Consider the following 17,530-nt stretch of genomic DNA (forward strand, 5'->3'; position numbering starts at 1 on the left):
AATCTCACCTGAGCAACTCATTGTATTTCCACAAACCATGAAACAGTTAAAAAGTTGCGGAAAATCAATCCTCTTTCACAAAAAGTATCCGGCATTTTGAAAGTTAGTTTAAGCATGTGGTTAATAAAAACAGATCTACCCAAGTTGTCTTTGCGTTTGATAAGTCATCAATAAAAATGCAGCCTGAATCGTTTGATGACTTTATAACGGAACCTATCTTTTACAACAAAGACATCACCATTGGTAAAGAGATTATCTTTCATTCCAAATGGTTTGAGAAATCTGTCAGTACTAGACTTTTTAAATCCTGAATTAAACTACCTATCACTTGAGCGATCCTATTGGAAGGAAACTGCTATCAGTTAAGAAAGCAAAGTGTCATTATTTCTTCATGAATGCATGTGATACTCAGTGTTATATTAATAAAACTAATATCTGAGTCTATAATATCAGCTTTAATACGAACCTTACTATTAGAATTAATGTGCATAACATTGACAACAGCCTTTTGACCTCACGAAATAACCTTGCTTGTGTTTTCTAAAGTTGTCTATATCTTCTCTAACGCCACTGAACAATAATCCAGCTCTATACAACCCAATTTGGAGCAGATAAACCAGTGACTGATGTTGTGAAGGAGAGCCCAAGAAGTCCAGAGCCTGACCACCTGACCCATTTGGTTGCCTTTTACCGCCATCATGGGTTGTAACGGGCCTAGTTGAACCGTCGGGGTATATTTATCGAATATAATACTGTATATTTGATTTACATAATTACCTTTCCTGCAATGTATATGAGATTATAGAAATTTGAAAAACATATGTGTAAACGGTTGTCGCTTTATTCTTATCGGCATGAAAGAATGAGTTAAAACTGTATTACCTCCCCTTTCGTAAGGGGCGATAAATCGCAAGTTCATCACAATGGCTGATCAGGCAGATTGGCGTACTCAAAATTTCCGTCAGAAACTCGTTGCTCAAATGTAAGAAAACATATATGACGACTGTTTATAAGTACTATATGTTTGTTATTCCTGACTCTCTTTTTCTGTGACAATTGCGTTTGTTTCTATCGCATAATCATCATGGGTAACTTTAATGACAAGTGCGCAATGTTTTGATTGTCATTTGCTGATTGGATGTGTTTGGACATTCAGTTCCGGGGAAAGCGTTTGACTTCGTTTTCACAGCTTTTAGCCAATTTAATGCAAAAAGCTCTGTCTAAATTCTTCAGCTGATCACAGGAGATGGGGAACACCGATATGTCAATGTTAATTGAAGTCATGGCATAAGATCTGATCGATGACAAGTTTACCAGATTAGACTGCTAATCATTGCCTCAGGTTAACTGTTGTGGCCATCGCTTTGATCCCACATGGCTCGTTTTTTCGTAGGCTTAGTGGATTAATGCAAGATGCACCAATTCTATCTTTAACTCTTGGTTCGAATTAAGTTCCCATTTACGACAAAAAAGTGTTAGGTACCCAGGCCCAGGGTGCAGTTTTCCAGTCAAACAGTTGGGTTTTGGCTCAAATTCCAGTGAAGCACCTTTTGTTTACATTCCTTAGGGTAAGGCACCCCCTTTTTGTTCCTGGGAATAGTTGTTAGCAGAGTTAAGCTCTGGGTTAGTAAATTATTCCAGTGAAATAAGAGAGGTTGAATGAATGAAGGAATCCTTGTCTCTTCTGATTGTCATCTTAAATAGAATTTGTTATGCGAAGGAAATAAGTTAACCTTCTTGTTATGATTAATGTTAAGTCTTTTACATTTTTTTCAATTTCAGAGATGATGCAATTCGACAGTCAGCTACTCCAATGGTGCGATCGAGTATGGACATGGAAAACCATGTTTTCCAAAAAGCTAAGACACGAGTAAGTTCCAACATACTTTCAGTGTGAGTGTTATTTGATACCAATGTCACATGATATTCAGTGATATGTGGCACATGTACCCATGCTCTGTTTGGGATTTGGGCACATGATGTTCAGTTGTATATGGCACAAGTATCCATGCTCTCTATGGAATATGGCACATGGGTGTCCAAGTGGTGTAAAGTGCCCCAATTCTCTGCACAGAGGTGTTTCCCTGGGGTATGTCAAAATCTCTGATCATGGGTTTGAATCCCGGTTCACCCTGATTATGTTCCTAGGCTTGTTAGCACCATACACCCTATTATGGTAAAAGTTCAAGGCCTTTTTAGGCTTTCCTCACATGGTAGACTGACACACTGTCATATAACTGCAATTCTGTTCAAAGAGGTGTTAACCCAAGCCACTCTCTTACTGTGTGCCGTTTCCTTTATACAAGTAGTAATGCTACAATATTGTCCACATACCTGATTTATTCATTCCCCCATGTTTTCCTTTTCAGGAGGAGTACCTGGCCTTGGTTGCTAGACTGATTCTGCATGTGAAAGATTTCAGTAAGTAACTTATTCGTTTTCATAGAGATCGTCCTTGGGGGGTCATATATGCATTTTCTGCGGCTGAAAATGTCATGTGACAGTTGTATCAATGTTTTAATAACAATATTGTACAATAAATAAAAATCTTTTTTATCTATTATACGACCTCCCACCAAGTGGAGTTACCTCCCTGCTACGCATGCACAGCCAACCAGTGTGAAGTCCATTTCTGGTGTCCCCTGCCGTGATGTTGCTGAAATATTGCTAAAAGCGGCGTAAAACCAAATCAGTCAGTCTCTTGTGAAGAATGTCTGAGACTTCAACAACTGTATGTATGGTCTTTATTCGTTCTTGAAAAAGGAAAAGAACAGTTTTATTGACTTTACAGTCTTTTATTTCTCATTTATATGACTTTGTATTAAATTTTTACGCTAGCTTTCCCGTGGTTTACGCACGTGTTGCTATTCCATGGCGGGAAGTTTAGGGTGCCACGTGCTTGAAATATTGCATTATTAACCAAGTATTTCATGTCCCGTGGTCGCATTCACGTAATTTTCAATGTTTTGTATGTGTATATTTATGCTGCTGTGTTCGCCATTAGCTACATGCTTGCGTGTTTGCTTTCAGGCGTTTACTGGGTGTACTGTCTGCGGGCAGAATATCCCGAGAGCTGATAAGCATGACAAATGCTTGTGCTGTTTAGAGAAAGCGGGGCATAACCCTGAAATCTGCAAACTGTGTATGGCCTTTTCCCCCCGGGCCCAGAAGAGACGGGCGGCTGATTTCCTCTTTTATAAGGAATTGCGAGAGGTGGGAGGGGAACTGACCCAGGAGGTCCCCCCGTCCAAAGCCAAAAAGGCTAAACAAGCTAAACCTAGGTCTTCGCATAAGTCGCATTCCCAATCTCAATCCCAATCTAGTAGTTTTGATATGTCAATAATCACTCAATGGTTTCAGCAGCACATGGACTCCGTGGAGTCCCTTGTTCATGGGTCTGTTGGAGGTCTCCGCCAGGAGTTCCTCGCCCACTCTGAACAGGGGACCGAAAGTCCGGGGGTGGGATCCCCGAGCCTGGCTCGATCCCTTAGCCTGGAGGCGACTGTTGATCCTTTGCCTTTGGCTTCCGGTCCAGACGCCTCAGCTACCCCGGAGGGGGAGGGTTCACTCCCAGTCCCCCTCTCGGTGCTGGCGCAGGATCCGTTGAGGATTCCTGGGGTTCCGGTCCCTGTGCCACCCCGCCCCATGAGAGCGGAGGAGCTGGTTCTGGTGCTATCCACCGTCTGGGTGCTATCCACCGTCAGTGTCGGCCATCTACCACTGTGGAAGCCAGGCCCGCCAGAGTTCACCGGCATACGTCGCACTCTGGTGCCGTCATGTCCGGTCAAGGCGGGTATACTGCGAGACGAAGTTCAGGCTTTGCTGGCCAAGTCCGTAATAGAGCGCATACCACCGGGCGAGGAACAGGCGGGATTTTATTCCACATACTTCCTCGTTTCGAAGAAGAACGGTGGGTTCCGTCCCATTCTCAACCTCAAGGGGTTGAATCGCATGTTAGAGGTTCTATCCTTCAAGATGGAGACACTTCGCTCGGTGATCTCCTCTGTTCAGCCCGGCGATTGGCTTACGTCGATCTACCTAAAAGATGCGTATCTACATGTGCCAATCATCCATCGTTCAAGCAGTACCTCCGGTTCTCGTACGACGGGATGTATTACCAATTCACGGTGTTCCCCTTCGGCATATCCACTGCCCCCAGGGTGTTCACCAAGCTCATGTTAGTGCCGGCTACCCTCGCAAGGTCGCAAGGAAGGTGTTGTTACCCTTACCTAGATTGCTCAGCCAGCGGGCCTAGATTCTACCCACACAGTGATAGACATTCTAGTTCGACTGGGGTGGATCATCAACCTCAAGAAATCCGACCTGGTACCCACCCAGGACTTGGTTTTTCTCGGGGCGAGGTTCACAACTCACAAGGGTCTTGTCTCTTTGTCGCCCGACCGGGTCACCAGAGTACGGGAGATGGTGTCTTTGTTCCTCTCCCAGCCCCAGGCACCAGCGCGGACTTGGCTCCGTCTACTGGGTCATATGGCTGCAACAATCTCTGTAGTGTGGCGGGCGCGGTTGAGGATAAGCCCTATACGGCAAGCTTTGGCGAGTCTGTGGGTTCACTCGGAGGATCTCACAGTCCCCGGGTGGTTGTCTCCTCACCTTCAGTGGTGGACCAATGTCGGGAATCTCTCCAAGGGGATCCCTTTGGAAATTACTACGCCAGCTCTTACAGTTCAAACCGATGCGTCCCTCACGGGCTGGGGGGTTCTTCTGGGCAGTCTGTCGGTGTCCGGACTCTAGTCCGAAGCCGAAGCCCGCCTTCACATCAACGTATTAGAACTGAGAGCTGTGTGGTTGGTTTTCGAGCGCTTCCGGGAGCATGTTCAGGGCCAGGTGGTTCGTCTTCAGTTGGACAACCATACGGCCATGACATACATCCTGAAGCAAGGCAGCACGGTGTCCCTAGCGCTCCTTCAGGAGACATGGGCATTTCTCCTCTGGTGCAACCAGTGCGACTGTCAGGTGCTTCCTGTTTATCTCCTGGGGCTGGAGAACGTGCGAGCAGACGCTCTCTCTCTCGCCGGATGCTGGCCCCGCACGAGTGGATGCCCGACTGGCAGATATTCGGAGTTATCTCCCAGTTGTACGGATCATTCCAGGTGGATCTGTGCTACTGGCACCGCTATATCCGTCACAGAGCTGGTTTCCGGTAATTCTCAGGTTTCTGGCTCAGCCTCCTGTTCTATTACCTTTGCGACCGGACATTCTCGCTCAGAACAGCGCGCCATACCCCAATCCAAGGATTCAGTGGGTGGCTTGGCCTCTGTCAGGTCTAGCCTCAAAGCACGCGGAATTCCAGCAGCAGTTGCAGACACAATTCCGGATTCGACAAGCGTTCAATATGAGGATAGGTGGTCCCGCTATGCACGCTGGTGTTCAGATAAGGGGATTGCAGATCCCTTTCTGTGGATTTAGTCCGAGTACTGGAGTTTTTGCAAGCTCGTTTGCAAGAAGGCTTGGCGGCTTCGACCATTCGTGGCTACTCAACCGCTATTTCCACTTTCCACACCCCTGTCGATGGTGCTCTTCTGTGGCAGCACCCTCTTATGCAGTGCTTTTTAGCTGGCGTGGATCGTGTTCGACCTGCTGTCAGGCGAACCAGCCCACCTTGGGATTTGTCAATCATGCTAGATTGGCTGTCCGGTCCTACGTTCTCACGTCTATCAGCTATTTCCATTCAGCTGTTAACATGGAAGGCCGCATTTCTGGTGGCGGTAACATCTGGGTGAAGGGTTTGCGACTTACATGCTATGTCGGCAGACATGGCGCTGACTGGGTTCCATCCAGATCGTGTCAGTATTCGCCTCCCGTATACTTACCGTCCGAAGATCGATCACGCTTTCCATGTGACAGCTCCTATCGAACTTCCTACTCTTACCCAGCCTTCCACATCGGGGACCTCTGCAACGAGCACTCACCCGCTGGATGTCCGTAAGACTCTCAAGGTCTATATCAAACGAACACAAAGGATCCGTACGGGTACCCATCTGTTCTGCTGTTACGGTGGCGGGAAGGCTGCATGCCGGCTAGCAAACAGACCCTATCATGCTGGCTTGTATCGGTCATTTGTGCTGCTTATCAGGCTACGGGCAAGCCTCCCCCTGAGGGGTTGAAGGCTCACTTGGTCCGGGCAGTGACCACGTCAAAGGCTTTTTCATCGGCACTGCCCATTGAAGAGATATGCTCTGCCGCTATTTGGAGCACTTTTATCAGGCACTATCAGCTTGATACACCTTCACATGATCGTGCGCGTTTTGGTCGTTCTGTTCTCTCCAGTGGACAGTGTCCTGCTACCCTGACTGAGTGAGTCTTGGTTATCTGGACAGTTGACGCTGCTGTCAATTGTGTATCATTGATATATCCGCTGTTATCATATTTAACTCCTTTCGATTCTCTCAGGAGATTATGGTCGGTTGTGAGTTAGGTTTCCCCCTTACAGTGCTCTTTAACAGATTCACGATGTGGGCGGGTTTTTTTACTTTCGCACTGTGTGCGAAGTGCTTTGCTTAACCTATGTGGTCGGATCTCTGTACTTTCCTCCCTGCAGGTTACCCTCCCATCATGCCTCTCGCGGAAGCTTCGGGACACGTGGCAGGTGAGGGTTGTGGCGTCTGTTACATCCTTCCTAACGATCACTATTTATGTGTACTTTGACAGAATCCCCTCCTCCCTATCCTCTGGTCTTTGGGAGTCTGAGTTAATGCATATATGTCGCCCAAGGACGTTCTCTATGAAAAAGAAGTAGCTAAACCTGTAGGTTTCCAATTCTTTGAAGAGAATCGTCCTTGGGGTAGGGTCACCCACCTCCCCGCAATTCTGTTCACTGATTTATTCAGCAGAAGGAATGATGATACGGGCCTAGGTGCTTACCTGGTTGGCTGCGCATCGTAGCAGGGAGGTAACTCCATGTGGTGGTGGGCCGTATAATAGATAAAACAGATTTTTATTTATTGTACAATATTTTTATTAAAACATTGATACAACTGTCACATAACATTTTCAGCCGCAGAAAATGCATATATGTCCCCCAAGGACGATTCTCTTCAAAGAATTTGAAACCTCTACAGGTTTAGCTAAGTTTCTTCAAAGGAGACAGTAACATTGACAGTAACTGAAAATTAATTGGAATATTAAAGGTCACATGCAACGTAAAACACAACTTTGCAGATTCTGATACCTTTCGGTATGGACTTACAGTAAAAAAATTATCAAAAATGCAAATTCACCTTATAAAGATGAAACATAACGTGATGTAATTACACAGACAGGCAGGTGTGATACCTGTACACATGACATGTTATTATGTCTGTGGGTTGCAAACAAACTGCATCCATTTTTCTCGGATGACTGGATCAGATGGAAACCGGTGCAAACTCAGATTGTCAGTTTCAAGTCCTGCTTTGTACTTGGACGAACTACGTTTCCAGCCACGCAGTAGTTCACCATCTCAGTATTTGTTGATTGGATCGAACGCAAATGCAGAAAAAATGAGCATGTATTTACAAAACCCAACATCTCTATATACACACACACAATGCGCCCTCAGCGTATCGGCAAATGAACCAGCCAATGAAAGTCTTCATTACATTTGAGTGCACACCCACCCGCTCTGACTGGGTTCGGTATCCCGGGTGCTTTGTTTTGAAGGAAGTAAACCCAAGTACAAAATATTGCACTTTTGATTTGCGATTGTACGTTTATAATTTTTTATTTTTTTCATAATCAGCAATGTATATTATATGTCATGAATAAGTGATAATTGTGTTTTAAGTATGTTTGTTTTTTGGGATACATGTGACCTTTAAACATCCAGTTATGTATACATGTACCAAACTAAACTTGACATATTAGCAACATTAAATAATATTTGTATGTGTATGTTTGGAAACAGTCCTTCTTAATCATTAAAGATATAAACAAACTATAAACGGCAATAAACAAAGAACATTTCGTGTAGTCATCTGTGTATTTTGGGTGTTGATAGGATAAATAGAATCACAACGTCATGTGGAACTTTGTCTGCCATTTTCAGTGAAATGCCTTCAGTCACATATACTTTTTAACTATATAGAATGTAGTGGTAATATGATTTGAATACATAAGCATGTCATGTGATGACAAAATAATGGTAGGTCACAGTGACCTACTTTCAATGAGTAGCATATGATGTATATTGCTTGTGACTTTGAATGCCACTTGGGATCAGACTGTGTTGATCTCTACTTCTGGAAAACTGTTCTTAAAATGCTTTTTACAGATAAATGAGCGTTAAATAAATTTTCACAGTCATACATTTACACAGTATTATAACCTGTGAAGAACTGATCTTCAGCATTCCATGCTTGTCATAAGAAGCTGACAAACGGATCAGGCCCCGATTTCTCGAAACAAACTTAGGTCTGAGTTTTGACTTAAGTTCGAGTTTTTACTCAAATTTGAAAAACGCAGGAAAATGCATTTCACAGAATGAACTGAAATCGGTATTAAACTCAAACTATAGAAGATAATTTGAGTTTGGTGGATAGATTACTTTAGTTGTTTGGGCTTTTATATTTAAAAAATGCAGTTGAGTTAAAATTTCAGCTGTTCCAAATTGTGAACTCAGTTTGAGATTTGAGTAAAAACTTAAGTTTGTTTCGAGAAATGGGGGCCAGGTGGTCAGTCTTGCTGACTTGTTTGAGACATATCATTGTATCCAAATTACATAGGTGAAGATTCGGGTTAGAATTGGTCTTCAGTAACCCATATATAACATGATCGGTGCTCACTCTCTGACTTGGTTGACACTTGTGTACATTGATGCTCACGCTGTTAATCAATGGATTCTCTGGACCAGACTTGATTATTGACAGACTGCCGTCATATAGCTGGAATATCGTTAAACAACAAACAAACAAAACATGCTCATTATGTCAATCTCTGGATTGTCTGTTCCAGACTTGATTATTTACAGACTGCCATCACATATCTGGGATATTGCTGATTGCGGCTTTTAACAACAAGCAGATAAACCGATGTTCTTGATCAATGTAGCTAACATGGTTAACTGTTTGATACAGTGATAAAAATCTTCAAACAGATATATTCTATTGAAAAATTCATTAACCTCAAGAATAATAAAAGGGGATGCTTTTGAAAACAAATGGCTTCCTCTGTCTCATCTTTATGAAGAAGTCTCTGGTCTGGGTGTAAAGTCATTAGTGGTGGTCCGATTAATTGAAATAATCGAAGATTGGTCACAATGACTAAACAACCAATCCATCGACTATGTTTTCTCATAATCGAACACAAACAATTCTGGAACACTTGTTTTCATCAACAATATTTTTCACAAGGTTGCTTTTGTCTGTTACATTTCATAAGCACTGCAAGCTAGTTCCAAGTCATGACTGAATTTATCTTAAAGACTCCAGGAAATTTATGTTCCTAACATGCTAGTCATCCTTTAAAGATGTAAAATTTGCAAAACACTCAAAAGAACTACATGTTTTGTCTTTACAAACTAACCAGGAAAATTTGATAAATGACGCTAACCAATTATTGTCGATGGTTTATCAGTTGTAATGAACCAATCATCAATTATGAGATTTTAACCAATTCCCAACACTAATAGTCATTAACAAATTATTATTTTTTTAATATTTTTTTTATTATCTTCCTTACAATTCTTGATTCCTGTATCCTTCGCTTCCAACATTTTTGTCATAACCTTGTAACATTATTCATATACTATGGCAGTGCTTTGTTATGCAATCTCTATTTAAGCCTACTTGTAAGGCCTACTGTGTTACTTAATACCTATATTTATGAGAATACTGTCATTGATTGTGTCTCTGTATCTGAGAACTATTGTTTATGCACTACTCATTTGGCAGTCATTGTAACCATTGTCTCTAAATACAACCGTGCATGGTTGACAGGCTTTTTACCTGATTTGCTGGAATGAAAAAAAGAGAAGGAAAAGAAGACATGGTTAACTGACTCATCAAGGCATTGGACTCTTTGTTGTAATTAAGAAATACACTTCGCTCTACCACCATGTATAGTGTAATAAAACACACTTTTGCCCTGAACTATTATAGTTAAAGCACGAGGACGCTTGCGTCCGAGTGCTTTAACGTTGTAATAGTTCACTAAAAGTGTGTTTTATTACACTATACATGGTGGTAGGGCTATGTATTTCTTTCTAAGATGCCAAATTTAATACTTTCTAAAGATAATTACGATTAATTTAAGGCAGAAAACAAACGACGGTGTCGGTGACCTAAATTAAGAATCCTCGCACAGGGCTAACTGGTGCGCTGTTCTATTGATGTGTCTGCCCCCTACGTTAAGACTAACGTTACCAGAAAAAACAAATGATAACAGTTTGATGACGGTTTACGTTCGGATTAAATATCTTCTCTGAATTATTTTAATTACATCTGTCATTAACGTAAACCATATGGGGCAATATGCACGTTGCATTTCTACTACCAGCGTAAGTTTAGATCAGTACATCCAGAGGAAGTTGAGTAGTCAAGATACATTCCACGATTGCATTGTGGGAATGTAAACATTACGAACGTTACCGTGTCGCTGAAAACTTGTGAGTCGAAATGACACATTTTAACCGTCGTAAAACATAAACGTAATGTTTCCACCAGTGATGTTAGGTGAGTGAAGCAACAGCAAACCAAGAAACTGGATTCAACGGTGTAGTTTACTGTAGGATGTCGTACGAGGCGATGACAACTGACATGCATCGTGACGTCGTTGACATTGTGATGTAATGTAAAATGGTTCGATTACGAGGGGGCACACTAGAATGGCGCAGTGACGGGATAACGTCATTCAATTGTTACGTCATCAAAAAACTATACCTTTATTGTCTGATAATGTTTTGTTTTTCGATTGTTCTAACCGCTAGGCATCTTAGAAAACTACATACAACAACCAGAACATGTGGAAGTGATGGCATTAAAACTGGAAATACACATAATTTTCTCAAGAATTATTTACGATTTAATTTTGCACAGGTTGGGGTAGTGGTGTTCCGATTAATTGAAATAATCGAAGATTGGTCGCAGTGATCAAACGACCAAGCAATTGATCACATTTTCTCATAATCGAACATAAACGATTTTGGAACTACTGTTTTAGTCTTTGAAAAACTTGACAATGGAACATATCTTAGAAGTTGTCAGGGCCTGAAAACGTGTTTAATTGTTAGAAAACTCACTTCACTAACTGAAAAGCCATGACTGAATATTTCTCTAAGACTCAAGGAAGTTTATGTTCATGATATATTAGTCATCACTTTTAAGTAGCAAGTTGCATCATGTTATACATATCTGCAATAACAACCTGGATAGGAAAATCTGAAAAATGACGCTAACCAATTTTTTTCGATGATTGTTCATTGGTAATGAAGCAATCATCAATTGTGAGATTTCAACCAATTCCCAACACTAGTTTGTGGCATGTATTTTCCTAACCAAGAGTTAAAGTCATTTGGCAGGAAGTGATGTATTTTAGAGTTGAGTTGCATATAATGATTGTATTTGAGTATTGAGGGTATTGGGAAATACTGGTTTGGTTTCTCAGACCACCTGGCACTGATTTTATCAAGGATTGTTAACAAGGAAATGTATTTCAGTTCCTCTTTATGTAACCCAGTAGGTAGATGCAAGGCACTTTATTTAAGAAATAAAGTTCGCTCTACCCCAATGTGTTTTGTAATAAAGTATAGTTTTGCCCTGAACTATTATAATTAAAGCACGAGGACTGTAGTCCGAGTGCTTTGATATTATAATAGTTCAGGGCAAACGCTCTATTACAAAACTGACAGGGTAAGCTTAACTTTTTATCTTTCTAAGATGCTAAATTTAATACTTTCTAAGGATAATTACGATTAATTTAAGGTAGAAAACAAATGGCGGTGTCGGTGACCTAAATTAAGAATCCTCGCACAGGGCTAACTGGTGCGCTGTTCTATTGATGTGTCTGCCCCCTCACGTTAAGGCGAGCGTTACCAGAATAAACAAATGATAACAGTTTGATGGCGGTTTACGTTCGGATTAAATATCTTCTCTGAATTATTTTAATTACATCTGTCGTGCGTAAACCATATTGGGCAATATGCGCGTTGCATTTCTACTATCAGCGTAAGTTTAGATCAGTACATCCAGAGGAAGTTGAGTAGTCAGCGACATTCCACGATTGCATTGTGGGAATGTAAACATTGTGAGCGTTACCGTGTATAAGCTGAAAACTTGTGAGTCGAATTGACACATTTTAACCGTCGTAAAACATAAACGTAATGTTTCCACCAGTGATGTTAGCTGCGTGAAGCAACTGCAAACCAAGAAACGGGATGCAACGGAGTAGTTTACTGTAGGAGGCCATACGAGGCGATGACAACTGACATGCATCGTGACGTCACTTACATTGTGACGTAATGTAAAATAATTCGATTACGAGGGGGCACACTAGAATGGCGCAGTGACGGGATAACGTCATTCAATTGTTACGTCATCAAAAAACTATACATTTATTGTCTCATAATGTATTTTTTTTTCGATTGTTCTAACAGCTAGGCATCTTAGAAATGGTAACTTTGAGATTGTAGGAGGTATGTATTTCTCCAAACCGATTTTAACAGTACCATACTCAAGTGACACATATAGTCTCACCCCAGGCAGGTGAGTTTGTTCAAAATGTCTCTGTTCACCAAGCAGTGAATGGGTACCTGGTGCGATAAGTCATATGTCTGTTTACCTTCTAGCACCTTACAGGTAGCTAGGCTTAAGCTGGGTAATAATTTGTTAGCATCTTTAGTGGGTGGATACAGTTACTATATAAATAGCCATTACTATATAATACCAGACAGGCAACCATGGTGGAATGTACAAATTTCTGGAAACTTCAGTGAAGAGATTGTTATTGATTTTGCAAGTAGAGACACCGGTAATGACTTCAAGCCAATAATGAAGAGACACAATCTTCAAAGTCAATCAATTTGTCTCAGTGTCTCTATGGCATCCTTGATAACATATCTTTACCGAACGTATAAGGTGAGAAATGTTGATGCTAAACTGTCTCATCAATGAGAGCCTTATTTAAACTTCAGATCCAACCAAGAAGAACCAACAGGCGGGGGTGGCTGGCCCTGGAATGGCAGCCCATGGTATCGGTGGAGGGGCCGTAGTCCCAGGACAACAGGACCCCATCAATGCCCTTCAAAACCTCACCAGACAGGGGGTGGGGCAACAAGGTGATAACCAGAGGAAGCTCTGTCTTTTTGTCCACCAAAATCTGGGTTACAATTGGTCTTCGGTAACCCATGCTTGTCGTAAGAGGCGACTAACAGGATTGCTGAAATGGTTGACACGTTATCGTATCCCAACTGTGTAGATCAATGCTCATAATGTTGATCACTGGATTGTCTGGTCCAGACTCAATTTTTACAGATTGCTGCCATAAAGCTGGAATATTGCTGAGTGCAGTGTTAAGCAACACACAACCAAATCAGTCAATGCTTCGAGTTAACCTGATGTAGTAGTTAAGGAATTTTAGAATAAGTTCTTTCTGATTTATTTACATATCTGTTCTGGACTCAAACTACTTGGATGCCCCAAAAGTTGACTGTTCAAAGTTCATCAATGATAAGCTTATGTTTGTAAATACATAGGAGTTGGATCTTTCTTATTTCTTCTGACCTGTGAAAGATCCAGGGTAGAATAGGTCTTCAGCAACCCATGCTTGCCACAAAAGGCGACTATGCTTGTCGTAAGTGGCGACTAACGGGATCGGGTGGTCAGGCTCGCTGACTTGGTTGACAAATGTCATCGGTTCCCAATTGTGCAGATCAATGCTCATGCTGTTGATCACTGGATTATCTGGTCCAGACTCGATTATTTACAGACCACCGCCATATAGCTGTAATATTGCTGAGTGCGGCGTAAAACTAAACTCACTCACTCACTCACTCTTATTTCTTCTTTGTAGAAAACAAACCCACACTCATGCTTTGCATACTGGCAGTTAATGATAGTATTTGTAATGCTACAAGCCACATATTTGTGTATTGCTGTAATATGCTGATGGTAGCATAAAACACTAACTAACCATTTTGTTAGGGATGATGACAACACACCAGATGACGCCACAGCAGAGACAACAGCTTGTTGCACAGCAACAGGCACAGCATTCAATGCTGCAACAGCGAACTCAGCAGCAACATCAACAGCAGCAACAGCAACAACAGCAACAGCAGCAGCAACCTCAGCAACAGAAGCCCCAGTTGCAGGTGTGTATTCGTACAGTTTGTTTACTTTACTGTGGAAATTTACCTGATATTGATGAATACTGAGAGGTGTATCTGTGTAATGTAACAGGATATTGAGGAATCTGGAATATTTGTTTATTTGTTTCAGAGACAAGATGCATTCATTGTCACCTCCCCACAGAATGTGCAGCCCGTTCAGAGTCAGCCCCTCCCTGCCTCCTGTCAGAATGTAAGCATAGTTGTGGCTTTATTTCCTTATGATTTACTTTGCGATTACACATCAAGGTCAAACAAACAAACAAACAATCACTGTTCGAGACTGGTAACTAGCTGTCAATACATGGCCAAGTTTGTTGTAGTTGTTACAAAGTTGCATCTAAAGTACTGAATTTTTATCTTCCTTTTGTTAATTCATGCCAATAATATGCCAGTGGATGGTTAAAAAGTACAAGGAATAAATTTTCAAAAGAGATGTCATATAGCGGGAATATTCCTGCATTACACAACAAGGACACACACAAGCAGACACTCACTCACTCACCCACTCTTGTCTGGCATGTAAAGGATATCATACGTTCATATCAGTTGAATAAGAAATGTTTTGCAAGTCAAGTAATAAATAAATACAATTATAGTCTTCATAGAGTAAAGAGTCAAGATTCAAAGCTACTTGGCTGAAAAAAATCAGATTGAATATGAACTTTTGACATTGATCAGTGGTTGGTAATGAGAGGCATTTATGGGGTTCTGACATGTTTTCCATGTTTGATTCAGATCCCGTTCCAGCCCACGTCCGGGGCAGCTCCTCGCCCCGTCGGCCCCAGTGGGATCTCAGGCCAACAGCAGCAGTTCCAGCAGGTGCCTGCCTCATCATGCTTCACACACGAGATATTGCACAACATACATCTGTGTCAATGTCAGATGAAATGTTGGAAACTTTCTTTAGCATGAACTCTGTGCAGTCATGTGAAATCATGTTTTCAGGTTCTCATTCTAACAACCATTCTCTTCCCACAGAGGTTACTCCTGTCATATCTTCCTACGTAACCTCTGTTCTAATACGGCCATATTTCCCGGTTCTCGTAAAATCCCCTAGCGGCAAAAGATCGCAACACAAATTATCTCCCTTCTTTCTATCCAATCAGAACACCTGTTACATCGACTTAGATTCAACTTGACTAACACAAGCAAATGTGGGGCCACAAATATCCCCCATCTGCCGGGGACTTGTGTTGATGTTACACACAAGACGTTTAATGGCTAGCTTGTCCGTTGTCAACGAGGGCGATGGAGACGCTCCTGATCCGCCATAACATAACTGAGTTCTGTCTAGAAGAAACGTTTGCGCATCGCGCAGGGGAAGAAGTTTAGTTTTCTCGAAGCATACGGAAATTACCGAGGCCTTGCGAATGATCACTTTTGAAACAACGTTGCTGATTGCACAACTAAATCTGATTGTCTCCAATCACGAGTCTTGAACGCTCACACCATGAAAGGGCCGTATTAGAACAGAGGTTACGTAGGAAGATATGACAGGAGTAACCTCTGTGGGAAGAGAATGTCTAACAACATATGATAATGAATGTTGAGTCTGAAAATCTATTGAAACTTGTTTTGTGAGTGAATGGGGAAGTTTTGTCACTGTTTTAAACAGTGTTTTACTTACATCCCCGCGGTCAGGTTGATATGGGAGGAAAGCCTGGCCATGCACCACTTCGGGGAAACAAACAGGCACAGGTAGGAACTGACAATAGATTTCTGGCATTTCCAAGCGATGCACGCCTCAGCAGAGAATTCTGGCGCCATGACCTGCACATCAGGCCTTCCTTCCACATTATGCTGACGCCCATTTCTGGTGCCTCCTGCCGTGATATTGCTGGAATATTGCGAAAAGTGTCGTAAAACTCAACTCACTCACATTATACTGACACGCTGTGATGTACATGGAATACTGTTGGATTTGGCACTGAACACAATTCACTCAATCACTCACTTAACCTAAGTAAGAATCCTGCCTGAATAGGAAAAGTTGCAGTAAGCTTTCAGATATACGAGGGATATAATTCTTTCTGTTGACAATATTTCAGTCCTCTGGACCGCAGTCAGCTGGCTCCATGGCTCCGGCCCACTCCCCTGCCCAGATGAGGTACAGTTACCTTTCACCTTCTCTCCTTCACTTTGGATATGGATATTTATGTGTTCCCATGATAAACAAGACTGATTCTTTTACGTCAGGTGCACATCACAATAGAGTGAGAGATCTGATTGTCCCTTTCAGAAGTTGAGGAAAATGCAATGGTAAATAATTGAGTCAGGACCAGACAAACCAATGATTGACATCTTTAGCATCAATCAACACAATTGGGATACGATGACAAACATCAGCTCTATCAGCAAGTCTGATCCCCTGATCCTGCTAGTGTCCTCTTTGAAAGATGAAAAATACAAAATATTTTCCAATACTATAGTGTTGAGGCCATAGTATTGCTTGAAAAGGAACTCAGGCATACATGGGCCCCAGGCTGCCTTAAACACAAGGATACGTAATACCTTATATGTATCATGTATATCAGTCTAGTAGTTACTAATAACTAACACCATAGACATTGCCTCAGTTTTACACTGTACACAGATTACAGTGTTTAGACCTTGGCTGAAATTTGGCACTGGACCTTTGAGCAGAGTCTCTTCAATGGCTATGAACACTGATATCAATTTTCCAAAAGAAGCTAGAAATAGTGGATGTCCTTATTTTCACAATTTTTTATGAAAGGTTTCAAGTGAAATAACTTAAACAATCAGACTGATACTCAAGTGTGTGGTGAAGTCGCCATTGATGATATCCAGCATGTACATGCAGTGTTCGGTTATTGGCCGTTCAGGTAAAGGGAGATAATTCAGGCACATGAAGTTGTGTCAATGGATGCAGGACTCCTTTGTCTGATTTAGCCTGAACTTGTCACCTCAGTGATGATCGAATGAATAATGTTTTTTAATATGTTATATAAATATTATACCATGTCTTTAGTGTATGTACACATTACACCCTAGTTATCTCCATTGCTTGTTAAGATCTGGGCTAGAATTGGTCTTCAGTAACCCATGCTTGTCGTAAGAGGCAACTAACTGGATCGGGTGGTCAGGCTGGCTGACTTGGTTGAGTGCTCATCTCATGAGTGCTCATCTCCTGTTCTACTCACGTGACACGACCAGTAAACGTGTGAAGCCTGTCTTGTCCCCCTCCGTGAA

At 41.9% G+C, this 17,530-nt stretch overlaps 1 protein-coding gene across 1 annotated transcript in view; it reads left to right on the plus strand.

Annotated features, from left to right (window-relative positions):
- The first annotated feature begins 903 nt into the window (after positions 1–903).
- LOC124286588 (mediator of RNA polymerase II transcription subunit 15-like) overlaps positions 904–17,530 on the plus strand; it is a 54,340-nt gene continuing 37,713 nt past the window's right edge. The window contains 8 exon segments of the mRNA XM_046722962.1: positions 904–982; positions 1,783–1,870; positions 2,370–2,421; positions 13,124–13,267; positions 14,133–14,302; positions 14,430–14,510; positions 15,056–15,139; positions 16,369–16,427. Of these exon segments, the coding sequence (XP_046578918.1) occupies positions 924–982; positions 1,783–1,870; positions 2,370–2,421; positions 13,124–13,267; positions 14,133–14,302; positions 14,430–14,510; positions 15,056–15,139; positions 16,369–16,427 (737 nt within the window). The 5' untranslated portion in view covers positions 904–923.

The sequence above is a fragment of the Haliotis rubra genome, unplaced genomic scaffold (assembly GCF_003918875.1).
Source record: "Haliotis rubra isolate DU_JTF1 unplaced genomic scaffold, ASM391887v1 Scf387, whole genome shotgun sequence".
NCBI classification, from domain to species: domain Eukaryota; kingdom Metazoa; phylum Mollusca; class Gastropoda; order Lepetellida; family Haliotidae; genus Haliotis; species Haliotis rubra.